At 35.9% G+C, this 19,198-nt stretch overlaps 1 protein-coding gene across 5 annotated transcripts in view; it reads left to right on the top strand.

Annotated features, from left to right (window-relative positions):
- LOC145988841 (intermembrane lipid transfer protein VPS13A-like) overlaps nucleotides 1–19,198 on the top strand; it is a 231,550-nt gene that overhangs the window by 173,908 nt on the left and 38,444 nt on the right. For all 5 annotated transcript variants that reach the window (XM_083124072.1, XM_083124071.1, XM_083124068.1 and 2 more), the window contains 6 exons: nucleotides 55–189; nucleotides 339–490; nucleotides 2,307–2,472; nucleotides 8,330–8,520; nucleotides 13,266–13,461; nucleotides 18,703–18,864. In XM_083124072.1, the coding sequence (XP_082980198.1) occupies nucleotides 55–189; nucleotides 339–490; nucleotides 2,307–2,472; nucleotides 8,330–8,520; nucleotides 13,266–13,461; nucleotides 18,703–18,864 (1,002 nt within the window). The remainder of the gene's footprint in view (nucleotides 1–54; nucleotides 190–338; nucleotides 491–2,306; nucleotides 2,473–8,329; nucleotides 8,521–13,265; nucleotides 13,462–18,702; nucleotides 18,865–19,198) is intronic.

Genomic DNA, 19,198 nt, shown 5'->3' with positions numbered 1-19,198 from the left:
GTAAGGGAAACAATTATAACACATCAATTGTTTAATACCATGTCTCTCTTTCAGGTTGACTTTGAGAAGATGCAAATGACAAAACCTTTCTATGGTGAAATCCGAAGAACATACAATCCAGGTGTTTGGCTGCAATACAGAAAATCTGACAACCTGAGCTTTTTCCATTGCAAAGTTCACAGGCTACAGGTATGTCTCATGCAAGTGACTTGAATGATTTACAATTATTCAAAGCCAAAATATATATATTTTTAAGACCATTTTGTGCATGCAATATTTCCATATAACCTGTCAAGTTTCTAAAGGTTTACATATTTAACTGATATTTTCCGTTGCAGATTGACAATCAGATGCACGATGCAGTGTTCCCAACAGTCCTGTACCCCACTCCTGTGCCTCAACATATTGTGAAGAAGGTTGGAATAAAACCTTGCATTGAGCTAGTTTTAATGAGACGGCATCGTCCTGCTCAGAACCAGGATATATATAAGTACGAATCGTTAGAGATGATTTTTATAATTTAGTTCTTTCATGTTGAAACTAAAAATAATTCAATTAGTCATTTTTAAGTGCATGTGAAGACTTCCGTGTTTTGGATGAATTGTTGCATTCATTTGAAACGTGGTAGTAGAGCCAGAAATATTTCATTGTTTAGTAAGAGAAAGTGTGTGAGATGCAGTATGTGCATGCATAGAGAGAATAAAATAAAATAAATTATTATTCAAGCAAAGCTGACTTCTTGTTCCATAATTTTACTTACTGCAATAATATAAATATGTCAAGACTTTACATTATGTACCAGAAACATAAATGAAATAACTTTAAGTCTTTATATAATTATTTTTAGGGAAGGGACGATATGAAATTTTGGCCAATACCAATAAAGTACTGATATAAAACTCCAAATGGCCCTTGAGGAACCTGAATGGATCATTGACTTCCTTAATACATGTGTGTTTTGTGGAGACTGCAGTGCAAAAGAAGTTGCATATTTTGGCAGTTAATTTTTTAAAAGTACAGCTCATTCGGTTTAGCCTGAGCTCTGGCATGCACAAAGCGGGAAATGTTTGTCGTTTGCAGAAGACATCACGTGACTCATAAGAGCAGTGTTGCAATATGCGGAAGTTACAATTCTACTAGATATGAAACTGGCAAAGGCTATACGCTGTTGTGTCATAAAAAAAAAATACTTATGAATCTAAAGTAGCACGCTGTCCTTCATGACCGTGAAATTCGTCAATTGTTCTACGAATAACACACTTGTCAAATTGGTCCACATCACTTTTACATTTCTTTCTTCTGCGTGGTTTGTTAGGCGTTACTAATTCCTTCCCAGTTACTTTGTAGCGATCATTTTCGTTCCAAAGTACTTACTGACATATCACACTTTTGCACTTGTTTCACGTTCAACGCAAGACCACTGTCAGCTTCTTTCTTTATAAACTTATGCATGTTAAGATAATTTCTCTACTCTATGAATCACTTTGCTTTCTCCAATATTCATTCCAGTTGTCACCTCAGCTTCCGTTAAATAAAACACAGGTCAGCAATCACCTTACTCGTGGTAACACGATCCCCCCCCCACCTCACCCTGAGAGGAAGCGGAGGAGAGGGAGGATGCCTCTTTTGCCGAGGGACTTAATCAAAGGGGGTTTCACTGAAAAAAAGAATATGCAGTAAGTACTGAACACACATACCAATAAGCTCCGAAATCAAATTATGGATATAGATAATTGTTAAGGCAGTTAGCAACTCTGCTCTCAGTGGAAGTCTTGCATCGTTGCTCTGACGGCAGGCTTCTGCGCAGCTCAAGCTAAACTGAATGGCCAATACCAATAAAGTACCGATTAATCTGTCCCTTCCCTATTTATTTTAGTACAATTTATTATAATCAATGATTGTGTGTAACCTGTCTGCAAGAAAATTTCCAGTTGAAAGTAACTGTAAGTTATGGTACCAGTAACTGTAACTGAGTTACTTTTTAAAACAAGCAACTGCAATTGTGACTCAGTTACTTCTTGAACCAAGCAACTGTAACTTTCCGAATACCTCAGAAGATGACAATGAAACACCAAAATTGATAGAAAAATAAAAGTTTTTTTTCTTTTCAAAAGACACATGGAATTATTATATATTTGTGTGAAAAGTGAATTGAACCATGTTTGCACTATGAATTTATACAATATGTAACTGTCACATGAATCTTAATACCTAAACATTCAACTGTAAAAAATGCTATTGTGCCAAGCAAGAATCAGGATTATCCTTGTAGGGCCAAATTGAAATACAATGTGACTTACTTTCAGGTATGTGAAGCTTCTAGTGCAAGAATTTTCCATTCATGTAGACAAGGGATTTCTTCTGTCCTTGTATGATATTTTGAGTGGCTTCCAGACAATGGAAGATTCTTGTGCTCAGATAAGGGCAGATGTGGATGCACTTCACGTTCCTCTATCCACAATAGCTGCTAAGGTATGTAATGTCTGTTTAATATTTGTATTTCATCTTTTTGTGTCACTTTTCTACCACTTTTTGGTTAATCACGGTAATGAGAATGAGTGATGATTAGATGCAATTGACTAGGGATGTGACGAAGCTGAAAATTTACAGATGCCGATGTACTCACAGATAATTTTTGGAACGAATACCGATACTGATATTTAACCGATTCTGATACATACGATTATTCAACAGAAATGGGATATTATTTTCAGCATGACAAAAATAAATTTGCTATGTACATTTCTATTGCATATATATGTATATATATACATATGGATAAAAGCAAGGAGGGCCAAAAGGGCTAAGTAAAAATCAAAGAAGGTAAAAGGAAACACTCACCGGACAGTAGAAAAATTCAAAATGTTCGCTAATTTCATAGCATCATTTTTCTACTGTTTGGTGAGTGTTTCCTTTTACCTTCTTTGATATATTCATACATATATATTCTCAAGAGATGCAAATGTACATTTGCATCTAAAAAAAAAAGTGGTTATGTGAACCTTTAAGAAGAACATAGATTCTCAAGAGATTTATCATTAGTACACAAGCAGTTCTTTGAAATGCAAATGAATTCCTGTTCTTAATGTTGTAAATTTAATGCTGGCAGATTCAACTTTCTGAAACACAAGTTTTTGAAGCACTTCTGGAAGTAACCTACTTCTTCTCTTATTACAAATCTGTCCAGCAACACTGAATACAAATGCAGCAGGTATGCCCAAGTATTTTCTCACCACTTGCTTCAGGTTTGGATACTCACTTTTGAATTTCCAATGCAACAGCGGATCCTAGTCACGTGGAATAGTTGGTTTAGTGTTTTATTTCTGATTTTAAGGTAGGTTGATCCTCTGAATGAGAGTTTGCAATAATTTTATTACAGCAAACACATCATGTTTACATTTGTTCGTTCGTGGATTTCCCATATCTCACGTGTCCCTTGCAATTGTTGATATCGCATAATACACGAAACACTCTGTGGTGATGTGGTTAGCACAGCTCGCTACGGTGCTAGGTATCTCGGGTTTAAATCCTGGTCTAGACATTGATGTCATTTGTTATTTCATCATATCATCCTCATCTTCGCAATTAGCCAAAGGTGGGAGAAAAAAAAACGAATTAAAATAAACCAAATCAATGAATCAATTATGGAGATATTTTAGAATGAGTAATCTTGACTTTCAGTCTGCCCATTATTTGTCTTGTCAGTTTATAAATACTGTCAATGCTTCTTGCAACATCGCAAGTATCATTAATGTTTTGGATTTTGCTCAGGCAAGAGACTCAAGTTGTTGTTTTCAAGTCGTCTCTCTTAACGAGGAAAGCTAGTGGCAACCCTGCCACGCGCCCCTGGTAGTTATGTCAGAGCAAGCATTTGCTGTGTTGGGTTGCATACGTACCGGATAGATTGTCTAGCAGGGTTGCCACTAGCTTTCCTTGTTAAGAGAGACGACTTGAAAACAACAACTTGAGAGTCTTGCCTGAGCAAAATCCAAAACATTAATGATACTTGCGATGTTGCAAGAAGCATTGACAGTATTTATAAACTGACAAGACAAATAATGGGCAGACTGAAAGTCAAGATTACTCATTCTAAAATATCTCCATAATTGATTCATTGATTTGGTTTATTTTAATTCGTTTTTTTTTCTCCCACCTTTGGCTAATTGCGTAGATGAGGATGATATGATGAAACAACAAATGACACCAATGTCTAGGCCAGGATTTAAACCCGAGATACCTGGCACCGTAGCGAGCTGTGCTAACCACATCACCACGGAGTATTTCGTGTATCATGCGATATTAACAATTGCAAGGGAGACATGAGATATGGGGAATCCAAGAACAAACAAATGTAAACATGATGTGTTTGCTGCTTCGTTTCGAACATGCAGAGCCGCCCCCCCCCCCCCCCGTGCCGGAGTGGTTAGCACATCACGCTACGACCCCAAGGGTCCGGGTTCGAATCCTGGCCTGGGCATGGATGTTTGTGAGTGTCCATTCATCAATTTCATCATATCGTCACTCACCCCCATCTTTGCAAATTAGCCAAAAGTGGCACAAAAAGCGAAGTAAAATAAAGCAAATCAATCAATGAATCAATCATTAAAAGAGCATTGCAATTATTTCATTATGAGACGAACACGATTGGCAATAACGCTAGCACAGATAGGAATAATTTTCTAATAAATAAATTGTAATAACATTACAGTCTGCGTGTTCGAGACGAGGCAGCAAACACATCATGTTTACATTTGTTCCTTCGTGGATTTCCCATATCTCACGCCTCCCTTGCAATTGTTGATATCGCATGATACATGAAACACTCCGTGGTGATGTGGTTAGCACAGCTCGCTACGGCGTCAGGTATGTCGGGTTTAAATCCTGGCCTAGACATTGGTGTCATTTGTTATTTCATCATATCATCCTCATTTTCGCGATTAGCCAAAGATGGTAGAAAACCGAATTAAATTAAACCAAATCAATCAATCAATTATGGAGATATTTTAGAATGAGTAATCTTGAATTTCAGTTTGTCCATTATTTGTCTTGGTCAGTTTATAAATACTGTCAATGCTTCTTACAACATCGCAAGTATCATTAATGTTTCGGATTTTGCTCAGGCAAGACTCCCAAGTTGTTGTTTTCAAGTCGTCTCTCTTAATGAGGAGCGCTAGTGGCAACCCTGCCACGTGCCCCTGGTAGTTATGTCAGAGCAAGTGTTTGCTGTGTTGGGTTGCATACGTACAGGATATATTTTAAGCGCTTATAGCGCACAAACTAAGCGCTTTCGAGGTAAACTTTATAGGGAAAAGTTACTTGTTTTTATGATATCTACCAGCACCCAAGCATTGTTAAAAGAGTTTTGCGACACCCTGTGTGTATATATATATATAGAGAGAGAGAGAGAGAGAGAGTGAGAGAGGCTAGGTACATGCAATCAATTGTTAACAGTTCGTGTTCGCACAGCGAGAGCATGCATTTAAGACAATTTAATATCACAAAAATGACTAGACAAGAATTTGCATCGAACTATATTTTTTTTATGCTCTACTAAAAAGCAAATTCAATAGTAATAATTTACAAACTCATTGTTTAGATTTCATTATTTAACACATGGTATTTAACAAATAATTCAGACCAAATGTTCTGTTGACGCTACCTTGTAAATGTTTGGATGACGATTCAAAAATGGTTAAACTTTTGGAAGGGATAAGATTTACGTAATTAACACTTCATTCTAGTTTCCTTTCTTTTTTGTATTGCTTAACAAGATATCACATAGCTTTTTGCACAAAAATGTATTTTTAGTCTTCTAATGTAATTCGTAGCACGTACGTAAAGCAACCTTTTAATTGTTATTAGTTACCATTCAAAGTTCAAAACAATTCCACAATTTCTTAGCGTGCGGTATCTAACTTTATGTTCCCAAATTATTCGTGCAGGTATTTAAGTGAAAACTCGTACTTCTGTTCATGTTTCAATTTTGTTCAATTCATGGATGAGTAAGTAGTCATTTGGAATTTCGTAATGTTAATGTTTTAAAAAACTATTACTTCTCGTTGTTACGTAGTTGAACTAGCAAGTCAACCTCTGGACTCCCCACAACTTAAATCTTTGTATAAGTTTTAATTAGGGCTGAGCCGATACCGATTAGAACCGATACCTATGCCGATGCCGATACTTGTATAACTCCAGTTTAAAATAGCAAAAGCTAGTTACTGAGTCACAAAACTCATCACATCACATTCTATTAATGATATCAAATACTCCCAAATTATTCTCATATAGCATTATATCACGTAAAATTTCCTGTGACATTTTATGTGAACTTTTTTCTACCCCTACAGGATGCAAAAATAGAAGTTTTGGAAATGTTGCAAGCACTGTTAAAATGTTGCAGATACACCGAAAAAATTGGTGAATTATCATAACTGTCCCTGTTTCATTTCATGATCCCCAAATTCATTACACAAGTCTTTAAGGGGAGAGAAAGTTATAACGTGTAAAATAAAATTTATGTAGTGCATATAGCGTACAACTTGCACAAGGAATGCAAAATAAATACAAATGTAAACAACATTCTTATCGTTTGGATTAACCTGGAGAGGGAGGAAAACGAAGTAAAAATATACACAAATGCAGATATTTATTTCATGCTCATTTGGCAGTTCTGTATATGCCCCGTTGCCCATTATTCTCTGTCATTTGCAATAAAAACAAGTCACTGCCATGCTGGCATCAGGAAGCAGTCACACAGAAGGGTAAGAGCACAAGAAGAAAATCCACAACCCTCCCTCCCACAGCGACATTCATCCCTTTCCCAGGAACTCCTGAATGAGCCTAGCATTATAATAATGCTGGTTTTGAAAATGTCACGTTCTTGACCCACTATTTTGCGAACAAGAATTGGCAAGGAATTGTTTATTTCCACATAGTGTTGACCACCAGGCAGTTAATTACATGCCTTCAATGTTACGTTTGTGGGTGCAGTGCTTTCGCTTTAGTCCTGCCTTTGATCTTGTCATCTACTTCCCAGGAGGGTGCATCATTTTTGGAAATTTACATGGAATTCTTGTGCAGAATCCCAATCTATCACAAGGAATGGTGAACAAACTTTTGAAAAGGACAAACCTTGACGTTTCTCTTGGCCGCTCTAGCCACTCAAAATCTTTGGTATCGGTGAAACAAATTGAATCGATACTAGCCGATACCAATACCGGTGTATCAGTGGCTCAGCCCTAGTTTTAATCAAAAATTCTTCGGTGGAACTAACATTTTAACATAACTTTTCAGGAAATTGTAGTAAATCTTGCTGAACTATAGAAATCTTAATTTGTAACTGCACTTTATGGCACTCAGCATACTTGATGGCAAAGGTAATAGTGGGCAACTTGACCATCACCATGTTGATTCACTTAGTGCATTGATGCAAGCATCACCCAGCTGTCACATTGTCTAAAGCATAGGAGCATCCCCCCCGGCTAATCCCAAGGCTCAACCAAACATCCCCCAGCTAATATTTTTCACTTCAGGTGCTGCATTCACCCTGCTTTCCACAATATAAGATCCATGGATTTAATTAAGAATGCTAGCAAATAAAGGATCACGCCTAATTGAGCACATGCATAATTTCATTCTTTATAACAACATAGTATATAGTAGAATAAATGGGAATGAAATTAGCAATTGTCAATTTGCATCATCAGCAGTGGCATGTCCAGAATGTTCGAAAGAGGTGAGTTACGAATACTTTTTTCAGTAGTCAGCCTTCATTTTTTCATCTTTTTCATGCCTTTGATTATTATTATTATTTTTTAAGGAATACAGAGCCAAAAGTAGGGGTTATGACCCCCACCAACCCCCATTTGTCATTGGATATTTGTTTATTGGTAAAATTGCTGATAATGAAGTGATTACATTCAATCACTTTACTCTCCTTTACTGCTGTCAGTATACTGTGTATAATAATTGAAGGGCTCAGGGGTAAAACATGGTAATTGACATCTTGGTCATTGTTGAGTTTATTAAGTAGAAAGGTTATTAGAAGCTACGCAATACTGTAGATAAATTGTTTTCGTGTTGTGTTTACCAATTTCAGAAGCGTTCTATGAATCCTATGCAAATTGCATGACATGGCAATTACACGCAAAATTTGAAGGATGACTCTTTTTATTTTGTAACTCAATTATGACCAAAATGTCACTTACCATGTTTTGCCCGCAAGCCCTTCAATTAACTGTCTTAAGCAAGGGAATTGAGATGTGAATAGAGCTTCATTTTCAAAACTAATGTGCTTGAATGTATATTCAAAACACTTTTTCCTTTGTAGAGTGTGGGTGAGGGACCTCAAGTAATAATAGAGTACATGCACCTGTCCCCTTTGAAGTTGAAGTTCAGCTTTTCTCTCCGTGGAACTGTGCACAAGAAGAAAAACATTCCCTCATTCAGATCCGAGGTCCTAGACTTCTTCCTGAATTCCGTTGGTACAACTCTCACTGAAGTGAAGAATGTGAGACTGAAGTAAGTACTGTTGCAAGTCACTATCTTACACTGGGAAATACATGGTATTCACTAATATTTTAAACAATTTATTCTTTCTTATTTCAAGCAGTGGCATTCACAAACTACTTCTTCATATCATACTGCATAGAATTGAAAGAAGAATCCAGTTCAAAGCATTCTTCTTCTTAGTCTTGAGGCACTACAACTTCATGTATTGAAAGTTTTGGCCTTCTCAACAACATATCTCCACTTTTTCCTATTCTGGATGCTCTTCGTCCAATTCTGTACTTTCATGTCTTTCAAATCTTTAATTATTTCATCTTCTCATCGTTTGTTTGGCCTGCCTAAGGCTCGTGTTCCGAGTGGTTTACGTTTATATATTTCTTTTACATTCTATTTATGTGCCCAAACCATCTTAGTCTTTGTGATTTTATGAAATTTACAATGTTTTCATTCCTTATAAATTTGTTCGTATTCCAATTACCATCAGGTTGTTTCAAAGGTCCATAAATTCTTCTTAAGATTTTCCTTTCAAGTATTGAGAGTTTCTGTTTACAGGAGTCTTTGAGGGTCCAAGTTTCGCATGCATATGTGGTTACGGGTCTTATTATGCTATGATATAGTCTCACTTTAGCAGACTTTGATATTAATTTGCTCTTAAATAAAGCTAAGTTGGCAAAATATGCTTTATTACCCAGAATAATTTTCTCTTTAATTTCTTCTTAAATTGTGTTCTCACCATTTGCTACTGAGCCAAGATATTTAAAAGATCTCAATTCTTCTATTCTCTCTGCGTTTATAATTAGGTCTTGTAATCTGCTTTTACCTTTTACACATCCAAGATATTTATTTATTATGAGTCCCATTTTCAAAGCTTTACTTTTTAGTTGTTCAAATGTTTCTATTAATGTTTTTTTTCGTCCTTGCTGTTATAAGGATGTCATCGGCATATGCAATACATTGTTTTAATCTTGTCAATATGTTTCCTCTCAGTTCCATCTGTTTCAACATAGAGTCTATCACTATACTAAACAGAGTTGCAGATAAGGAATCACTTTCCTTGACTCCACATTCTACTTCGAATTCTTCACTTAGTTCTCTGTTTATTTTGACTCTTCCTGCCGGACCCTTTGGCCGAGTGGTTAGCACATCGCTCTGTGATGCCAAGGGTCCCAGGTTCGAATCCCTTCATAATTTCATCACTCATCCCCATCTTCGCAAATTAGCCAAGAGGCACAAAACGTGAAGTAAAATAAACTAAATCAATCAATCAATAAATCAATTTGACTTTTCCTTCCTAACATAATTAGTCTAATTAGCTTAGATAGTACTTCCTATAATTTTAAAGTGTCTATTACTTTGTTCCTGTACACTGAGTCAAATGCATGAGTAAAATCTATAAACAAGTTGTAGAGTCCCAATATTATATTCATAACTTTTTTCATATCTATAGTGGATCTGTTGGCTCGGAAACCCATTTGATATTCGTCAAATTTGTATTCAGTGCTTTCAATGAGCCTTTTATTTAATATTATAGCCAGTATTTTATATGCAATGTTTAGCAGTGTAATTGGCCTGTAATTATCACAATTTAATCTATCTCCCTTTTTGTAAATTGGGCACACTATACCTTCATTCCATTGAGTTGGCAACTTTTCTTCATTCCATACTTGTAATATCAACTTGTGCAACTTCTGTTTCAATGTTCTCCCTCCATTTTTAATTAATTCTGGGGGGATGTAGCTTTATTTGTTTTAAGATTTTGTATTATGTAGTTTATTTCATTCCACGATGGAGGATGTAGTTCTTGTTGATTATTGTCATTCTGATCTATTGGTGCCTGCATACTTGTTGTTACATTATTATTAAGAATATTTCTAAAGTATTCCTTCCATCTATTTAGGACTTGAGCTTTTTCCGAGATAATGTTACCTTCTGTATCTTTACACATCATTGGTGATACTGTTTGCTGTTGTTTAAAGAATTGTATCTCTTTGAAAAATTTCCTTGTTTCATTTTCTTATAATTCATTTCAATCTGTCTGATTTTATCATTCAACCATTTTTTTCTTATCTCTACACATTTTATTAGCTTCTTTCCTTTTTTTATTATATATTTCTTGGCTGGCCCTGGTCTTTGCTTGCATTGCTCTATTTGTTGCTTTGTTTTTTTCTTCTTGAATAATCCTTCTGCAATCTTCATCCCACCATTCATTTTTGGAAATTATTCTTTCTTTTTGTACAACTTCTTTAGCTGTTTTGTTTATCGCAGTTTGTATGTTACCCCATTCTTCATTAACATTTTTACTGTCCTGAAGATCTTTCAATTTTTCATATAATACCGCTCGATATTCCTTGATTTTTTTGGGGGGTTTTCCGAGTTTGATTTATCCCATTTGTTATTTTGTGGGGATTTTATTTTATATATTGCAGGAATAGTCTGTTTTAGGATTACTTTTACCAATATGTGATCAGAGTCAATATTTGGGCATCTTAATGATCTTACATCGTTTATCAGATCCTTTTTGTTGCTGTTAATCAACACATGGTCTATCTGATTAATAGTGCTCTGGTCAGGTGATATCCACGTTCCTTTGTGTATGCGTTTATGTTGAAATTGAGTACTCATAACTATCAGGTTGTTGCAACTGCAAATTCACATAAAATTTCTCCATTCTTGTTACATCATGTAATGTGCGCCTACCTGATATTTTACTGTATATTTGTTCTTTCCCCAGCTTTGCGTTAAAGTCGCCTAATATAATCATTACATCGGTTTTTGGAACATCATCTACCAGATTTTGTATATTGTCAAAGAAGTTTTCTTTTATTTCATCTTCTTTTTCTTCAGTTGGTGCATATACGTATGTTGATTAGAGTTATATTGTTGTATTTGCCCTTAATTCTCAGTTTACATAGTCTTTCGTTGTAAGGTACATATCCAATTATGTGGTTTTGGATTCTTTTTTGTACAATAAAACCTGTACCAGCCAGTCCTCTTTTATCTTTTGCACCACAATAGAATACTGGGTAGTCCTTTTTGTTTATTACACCATTTCCACTCCATCTAGTTTCTTGCAAAGCTACTATTTCAATTTGTGTTTTCTTTATTTGCTCAGACAATTCTTGCATCTTTCCTATCATTACATTTCAAGTTCCTATGTTTAACGTAATCCTAGTCCTTTCACATGCTTTTTTCGGCATCCATGAATCTGTCCGGCTTTTCCTTGTTGAGAATTTTTAGCAGGAATTTTTATGGTGCTAGGGTGCTGGCCTCGTGCCCAACCCCCATGCCTTGGAGGACCAGGATTTTTTTTTAGAGTTATTTCTCTTAGGAAGATTGGCTTCTCTACGCCTATTGAGTTCCTCCTGCCCCTTGGTTTTCTGTTAGGGTTTACCTTCTCTTAGCCTTTGGGGATCCCTCCCCTTCCTGCAAGGCAGCAGTAGCTGAGCTTATTTAGTGGCGGCTCTCTTCGCTACATCACAGGATATTCTTAAGAGCCTTGCAGTATTTACCGAGATGCAGTTGCCACTCCACATCTCACTGCCTCCAATCCTGCTGCTGCTGCTTGTCTGTGACTGTTTCCAGCTAGCCAACATATCTGCTTGCTGTTCCCCTATCCATCCACAACCTGGGGACACGCCTGGTGGCATGCAGCTCTGCCTCTGGGAAGGTAACCCAGCCCAGGAGTTCAGAGCATTACATATTGGTTAAATCAAGTTCAAGATGGTAGATTTTTTTAGATTTGTGATAAAACGTATGATTTCATATTGCCAGATCTTCTGCTTGTAATAATATTTTTTATCATCTGCCACTGTCTTGATTTAATATTTTATTGACCTTTGTGAAATAAAGATTTCCAAATTCATTATCATTTAATTCAGCAAAGGAATTGTTCTTGAATTGTGGGCATTGATTATTTTCACTATTACTCTTAGTTCAGTACAAATGAAACAAGCATTTTAAAGCTACTAGCAAAGCTTTCATAAAGGTAAAAAAGTTTTGTTAGCAAAGCTGAAAAGTTCTACTTCAAACTTTTATGCTTCATTTCTCTTGTATTGAACTTACAGTATTGGATTTCATTCATCACTTAAAATAACAAAAAATGTGCCTTTTACAAAGTTAACCCTTAAAAAGAAACATCGGTCTGTGAGACCTTTAGTGTTTTGTAGCTCTACAGTGTGGCAACACTGATTGAGCTGTCCCCCCCTCCCTACAGTACCTTATTATCAACCACTTGCCTACACTCTGCACATGTTACTGCTCAGTTTGTGACTCTTTGTTACTAGAGACTTATTGTTGTTTGAAAACGTGCAGACCGGGTGTTTCACATTTACATATTCAATGCCAAGGTTGGAAGTGATTTACATAATACATTTTCTTAGTTTTGTTCCCATGTAATTTTAGTTTTCAATAAGTTTGATTTATTAATCATGATTTTGCTCTTTTATTGTCTAAATAACTTTAAAACCTAATCATAATTTTGCCCTTTTATTGTCTAAAAAAACTTTAAAAAATGTAATAACAAATATTAAAAAATAAGATCTCTCAGACTGGATGTTTCTAATTATGAAGTAAAGACCTATGTTTCTGTTTAAGGGTTAAATACAACTTTCTGGTACTCGTATTGCACATCAAACATTTCACAACCTTTTGCGGACAGAGATTGTGTTCACCTCACTTCAAATACTGTTTCTATTGAACAATTAAGTTGAGACAACCATATTTTAGGATTTAATGAAATATTTCTATTATGTTTTTAGGATTGCCTACTTCGAGCAAAGGGGCAATTTGATTCAGCTTTCTCAACTGCTGGATGTGATATGGAGGCATTACACCACTCAGATGGTGCAGCAAGTCCACGTCCTGGTGTTAGGGTTGGATGTCCTTGGAAATCCTTATGGTCTTGTTAAGGACTTTACAAAAGGACTGGGAGATTTCTTCTACGAACCATTCTCTGTAAGTATATTGTACCTAACTTTTTTTGTGTTTTTATTTTGGCCATACCACTTACATCTGATACTGAAACATTAAGGACATTAAATTTATATGGAAATCTCTCAAATCTTTGCTTTAAAATATTCATAGATTCACATGTGAGATGATCAGAAGTTACATTAACCCAAAGGACTGTTACACCACAGCAGAGGTGCAACCACAAATTTTTGTCTGGGGGTGGGGCAAGTATCAGGATAAACGTATCAATAATAATAACAACAACAATAATGACATTATTATTATTATTATTATTATTATTATTATTATTATTATTATTATTATTATTATTATTATTACAGGGTGGCTACTCACCAGGAATTCCTTGAATTCTGGGAATTATGCATGAATTATTGGCTCCGGGAATTATGCTTGAATTATACTTGAATTTTTATTCATAGACGTGAAAAATTACAACTTTTATTAATCCAAATCCTATTCAAATTATACATGTATTTATAAATGTCCTGAGGCAAGTTTTTCAAAGTTGAGCTTTCATTTTTATCTAGGAAGGCAACGAAAGCTGTGTGAAAAATAAAACAATTCTCTCAATCCGTTTACTTTGTTACTGTCCTTTCCAGCACAATCTGACAGATGAAAGATTATTGCAAGATATCTTGAGGTTGATTAGGTAAATTTGAGTTTGACAATTAACAAGTTTTTGTAGATTAGTATATACATCTCGTAACATCTGTGACTTGTGTTTGTAGATGTATTTCGAGTCTGATTATGTGAAATTGTAAATAGTGGTGCAACCTTGGATGGAAATGAGTTCTAGGGGAACAAGGGGGGCAAACATTGATGGCCAAGTGAACCTGCAGGGGGGCAATTGCTGCCCACAACTTTTCATTTTATGAAAATAAAAATACTTTCATAAAATTTTCTTCGTCTTATCAAGTTCATAACCATAGCTAGGGGGCAGCGGGAGTTGGCCCTGGGCGCCGAACAATCTAAATGAAAAAGAAGTTGTAAAATTTATTGATTGATTTGTGGTTTCAAGTCCACTGTATGCACAGAAGGGCTAATCGGGACTGGATCTATAGTTTAAAGTGGGATCCAAACCACTGTGCCATGTGCCTCCACCAGGTATCGAACCAGGGACCCCTTTATCACAAGGCGACGATGTTACCACTACACCATCGGGGAAGCACAAAATTTGTAAAAGAGAGAATGCATTGGCGTCCCGTGAAATTAGTTGCACCCTATTAAATCAACATTGATTTCAGCCTGCAAAATATTGGAGCCAAAAATTTTGTTGATCGCTTCGCTTGCAACGTATGGTTGTTTTCTCTAATGACATTGTATTGTAAAGTACCAGACAAGAGAAATAAGACTTGTCTTCATTGATTTTGTTTTAAATGCATGAACAATTGTTTTGAGCAAAGGGAGCATGCACATTTGAGAGACAATTTATGTAATTTTTGCTGTTGGTATATTGTGAAATTGATGAATTGGTTGTGTAATGTATTTAAATAATATATGTTGTATATAATATGTATTAAAGACACTTTGAATACGTACACAATTTAGTGTTCACATCGCTCCATGTTGCATATATGTCAAACAGATCGTGCATGAAAGTTATACATGTTAATGTAGAAAAGAATTATATTTGGAATGTATTTATCAAGCATTTTCTGTCTAAAAAATAGTTTGTGTGCTTGTTTTCAATTATTAATGTGAAATTGAACGTGCTGAGAAAATAATTCAAATCGTTCGTTCGAACGCAAATGCTTTAGCACCAACTTCTCCCCCTTTTTGCATAATTTACGAGGATGATAACACCTTTGATTCTACTACTACTGCTAATAATAATAATAATAATAACAATGTTCGTCCCGGGTTCGAATGCCGGCTTGGACATAAATAAAAGCAAATCAATAATAATAATAATGTTATAATAATATTATTATTATTAATACTATTATTATTATTATTAGTAGTAGTAGTAGTATGTTTATTTTGGTACTTGCCCCTCCCCCCAAGACAAAATTCGTGGTTGCACCTTTGATTGTAAATAGAAACTCAGCACCTTAAATTAAATATTTTAATTATATTACGTATACTGTTTAATTAAATCAGAATTTTTGTAGTTGTGTAGTGGGATCACATAGACCCTTTATATTATTAAGATATTTTTGTGTGGATGTTGAGAGAAAATATCTTCTTGAATTTTTTGATAGTTTGCCCTGAAAGCCGGGAATTATACTTGAGTTTTATCATGGTCCTAAAGTAGCCACCCTGTATTATTATTATTATTATTACTAGTGGTAGTAGTAGTAGCAAAGATGTTGTTATCCTCATAAATTACGCAAAATGGGGGTAGGAGTTGGTGCCAAAGCATTTGTTTGGAATAAACTATTTGAAATAATTTTTCAACACGTTAAATTTCACATTAGCTAATAATGGAAAACAAGCACACAAACTATTTTTGAATGGCAGAAAATGAATAATAAACTCATTCCGAAGATAATTCTTTTTTGGATATATAACATGTATAACTTTAATGTACAAGATATGTTTTACCCATATGCAACATGGAGCGACATAAAATAAGAAAATACATATGCAACATGCTAACACTAAAATGTGCATGTATTCAATGTTTATTCAATACATATTAACGAGGGGCATGTCATAAAAAGGGCTGATTGGTTATTACAGAGAATAAAATCAAGCAAGAAAATTTTTATTTTGATGCGATACAAGTGCATACCCTGGCTATATAGTCACCATGATGCTCCAAGCCTTTTTGGTACTGTGGAACAAGTTTACGTAGACCCTCTGCATAGAAATCTGCCATCTGGGATCTCAGCCAGTAGAGAACTGATATCTTGAGAACTTCACTATCATCGAACGTTGCGAAGCAAGTCACTTTTTGAGGTAAAGGAACAGAAAGTAATCACTTGGGGCAAGATCGGGACTGTGTGGTGGGTGATTAAAGCGTTACCATCAGAATTTTTGAATTGTCGCAACAGTACGGTCATCTGTGTAGGTGGGTGTTGTCATGAATAAGCAGATATCCAGACCGTAACATTCCTTTTCGCCAGTTTTGGATGGCACGTCGCAGATCAGACAGTGTTTGGCAATACACATTTGCTGTGATGGTTTGTCCCGGTTCCAGGAATTCCGCGTGGATTACACCTTTTTAGTCCGAAAACACAGTTGCCATGATTTTGCGATGTGATGGTGTGTCCTTGAATTTCTTCGGTTTCGGTGAACCGGAGTGACACCATTGCATGGATTACTGCTTCGACTCACGTGTGACGTACAATATCCAGGTTTAGTCTTCAGTCACTATGTGAGAAAACAAGTCATCCCCATCCTTCTCCCAGCAAGCGAAAACATCACGTGCCGATTTCATTCTTTCATCTTTGTGCTCCGCTCGTCATCATGAACATTTGAACGTTATTCCGAAAAGCATGGCACCATTGTCTTACCTTTCCTTCATGCATTACTGTTGGTCTGTAAATAGCACACAATTCCCGATGAATGTGAGCTGCACTCAGTGCTTTTGCGTTGAGAAATCTAATCACCGACCTCACCTTGCATTTGGCAGGATTTTCTATTACAGCAGCTATTTCAACTTCCTGCTACTCGCATGTATGCTTCTCCACACTGAGAAATATACCTCTGTTGCAGGCACAGAATACTAAAGCATGCTTCCGTGCACACGCAACTTCGTCAGTGTTGCCAGTCCCAAGTAAAAAATTATTGGCCTTTTTTTTTTTTTTTTACATGTGCCTCGTACAACACAAATTTTTAGATACAAATTTTTGCAACCGAAAACAATATTGATTTAATAGGGTGCTAATAATTTCATCGGATACCATGGCATTCTGTCTATTACAACGTTTTTCATTTAGATCGCTCGGCATCCATAGTTAACTCCTGCCGTTCCTTAGCTATGGCTCTGAACTTGATGAGACTGAGAGAAGCAGGAATTGCAAGCGAAGCGAGCAAGAAAATTTTACGAAATGTATATATTTTTATTTGCATAAAATTTGAAATTGAGGTAGAGCAATTGCTCCTTTGTGCCCCCCTCCCTGCAACTGCCCTTGGCCATCAACGTTTGCCCCACACTAGGATTTACTTCCATCGAAGGTTGAGGGGCGATCCCCCCCCCTGTAGTTGGTTGCGCCACTGCACACAGCATATTTGGAGCTTAGTTGCATGACTCTAAACAGACCATTACCCTCCCCCCCCGTAGTGTACTCATTCCTGTCGTATACCCTGACTATGTACACTGATACATTGGAAGAATATGAAATACTGTCGAAGACACAGATGTGAGCACTTCTGCATTGTAAAAATGCCATTGGAAGTCAATGGGAAAAACAGAAATGCCTATTAGTACTTTTTCATTAATGTTTTACAGTGCAGTTTATAGAGTGATACAATAACTTTTACCCCACCTTCTGAACAGAACATGGTTTTCTTTTCTCTATAACACTAGGTCTGTAAAATAACACACAGCACACACACATTGTTAAAATAAGAAGTGGCAATTTGTCAGTTTTCTGCTGCCATTATCAAGGTAAAAACAAACAATACGATCAAGTAAGGAAGATGGAGGAAGCAGAAGCATTCCTCGAATTTGATGCCTTGAAACAATTGTGTCATTTTCATTGAGATTGTTATTTGTTCTCACTGTTATGGTGCCTTCCTTTATGTCCCTTTCTAGTTTTCCTCTCACTCTATGAAAGGAGCACTGTCCAATGTCCAATGAGAAATTATGTTATACTTCAATGATGTGTTAAAAAAAAGCATTAAATTTTTAAATGTGTGTTATGCATCATTTAATGCACATCTTGTACAGGTAAGAAAGATAGTGCAGAAAAGGACAGAAGAATCTACAATGATTTTTTCTTGTATGTACACATTGCTTGCATTGTAGAATTATTTCTCTTGTAGTCTACGGTTGGTACAAGCATAAAAACAGTTTTTTTTTTTGTTGTGACTTTTCAGACATTTATTTTTATATCTGTATTTTTAATCAAACTAAAAATACATGTCTGATGAAAAGAGTGTGTGTTCTCCTGAAACATCACAATGAAAAACTGTGTTTTTATGCTTGTACCAACCGTAGACTACAAGAGAAATAAATCTAGAATGAATTATGATATTCCCGTTTGTTGTGAAAAATTGAAGTTTCTGTCTGAAAGTAATGCTATGATTATGTCACTTCATTGCCTTTTATTTCAGAGTGCTGTTGAGGGTCCTGAGGAATTTTCTGAAGGCCTCAGTTATGGAGCCAAAAGCCTCCTAGGGCATGTCGTAGGTGGAGCAACAGGGTCTATATCTCTAATTACAGGTTCCCTAGGAAACACAATAAGTAGTCTCAGCTTTGACGAAGAGTACAAAAAGGTATGCTCATCTTTCACCTTTTTTTTTCATCATTGTGCACCTCTTTACTGCCAGTTCTGGCTAATCACGATGATGAGGAAGAGTGATGATTAGATGAAATTGTTAGAGGCACATATTTGTGGTAAATAAAAAAGCAAAATATCGGTACAAAAACCGAGTCAATTTCGGGTTCAAAAGCGGTAAATAAAATCTCATATCGGTGTTATAGCGGTGAATAGATCCGAGTTCCTAACGGTAAAAAAAAAACATAATGGTAACTCTCACTCGGTTATTTTGGCATTGTTAACATTCATACTTACATATCCTGCATTGCGAAAGATTCTTGAAGGTCGCC

Source organism: Lepisma saccharinum, chromosome 6 (assembly GCF_977018435.1).
Source record: "Lepisma saccharinum chromosome 6, izLepSacc3.1, whole genome shotgun sequence".
Classification (NCBI taxonomy): Eukaryota; Metazoa; Arthropoda; class Insecta; order Zygentoma; family Lepismatidae; genus Lepisma; species Lepisma saccharinum.
The sequence above is the reverse complement of the archived record's forward strand: the minus strand, read 5'-3'. Positions and strand labels throughout refer to the sequence as shown.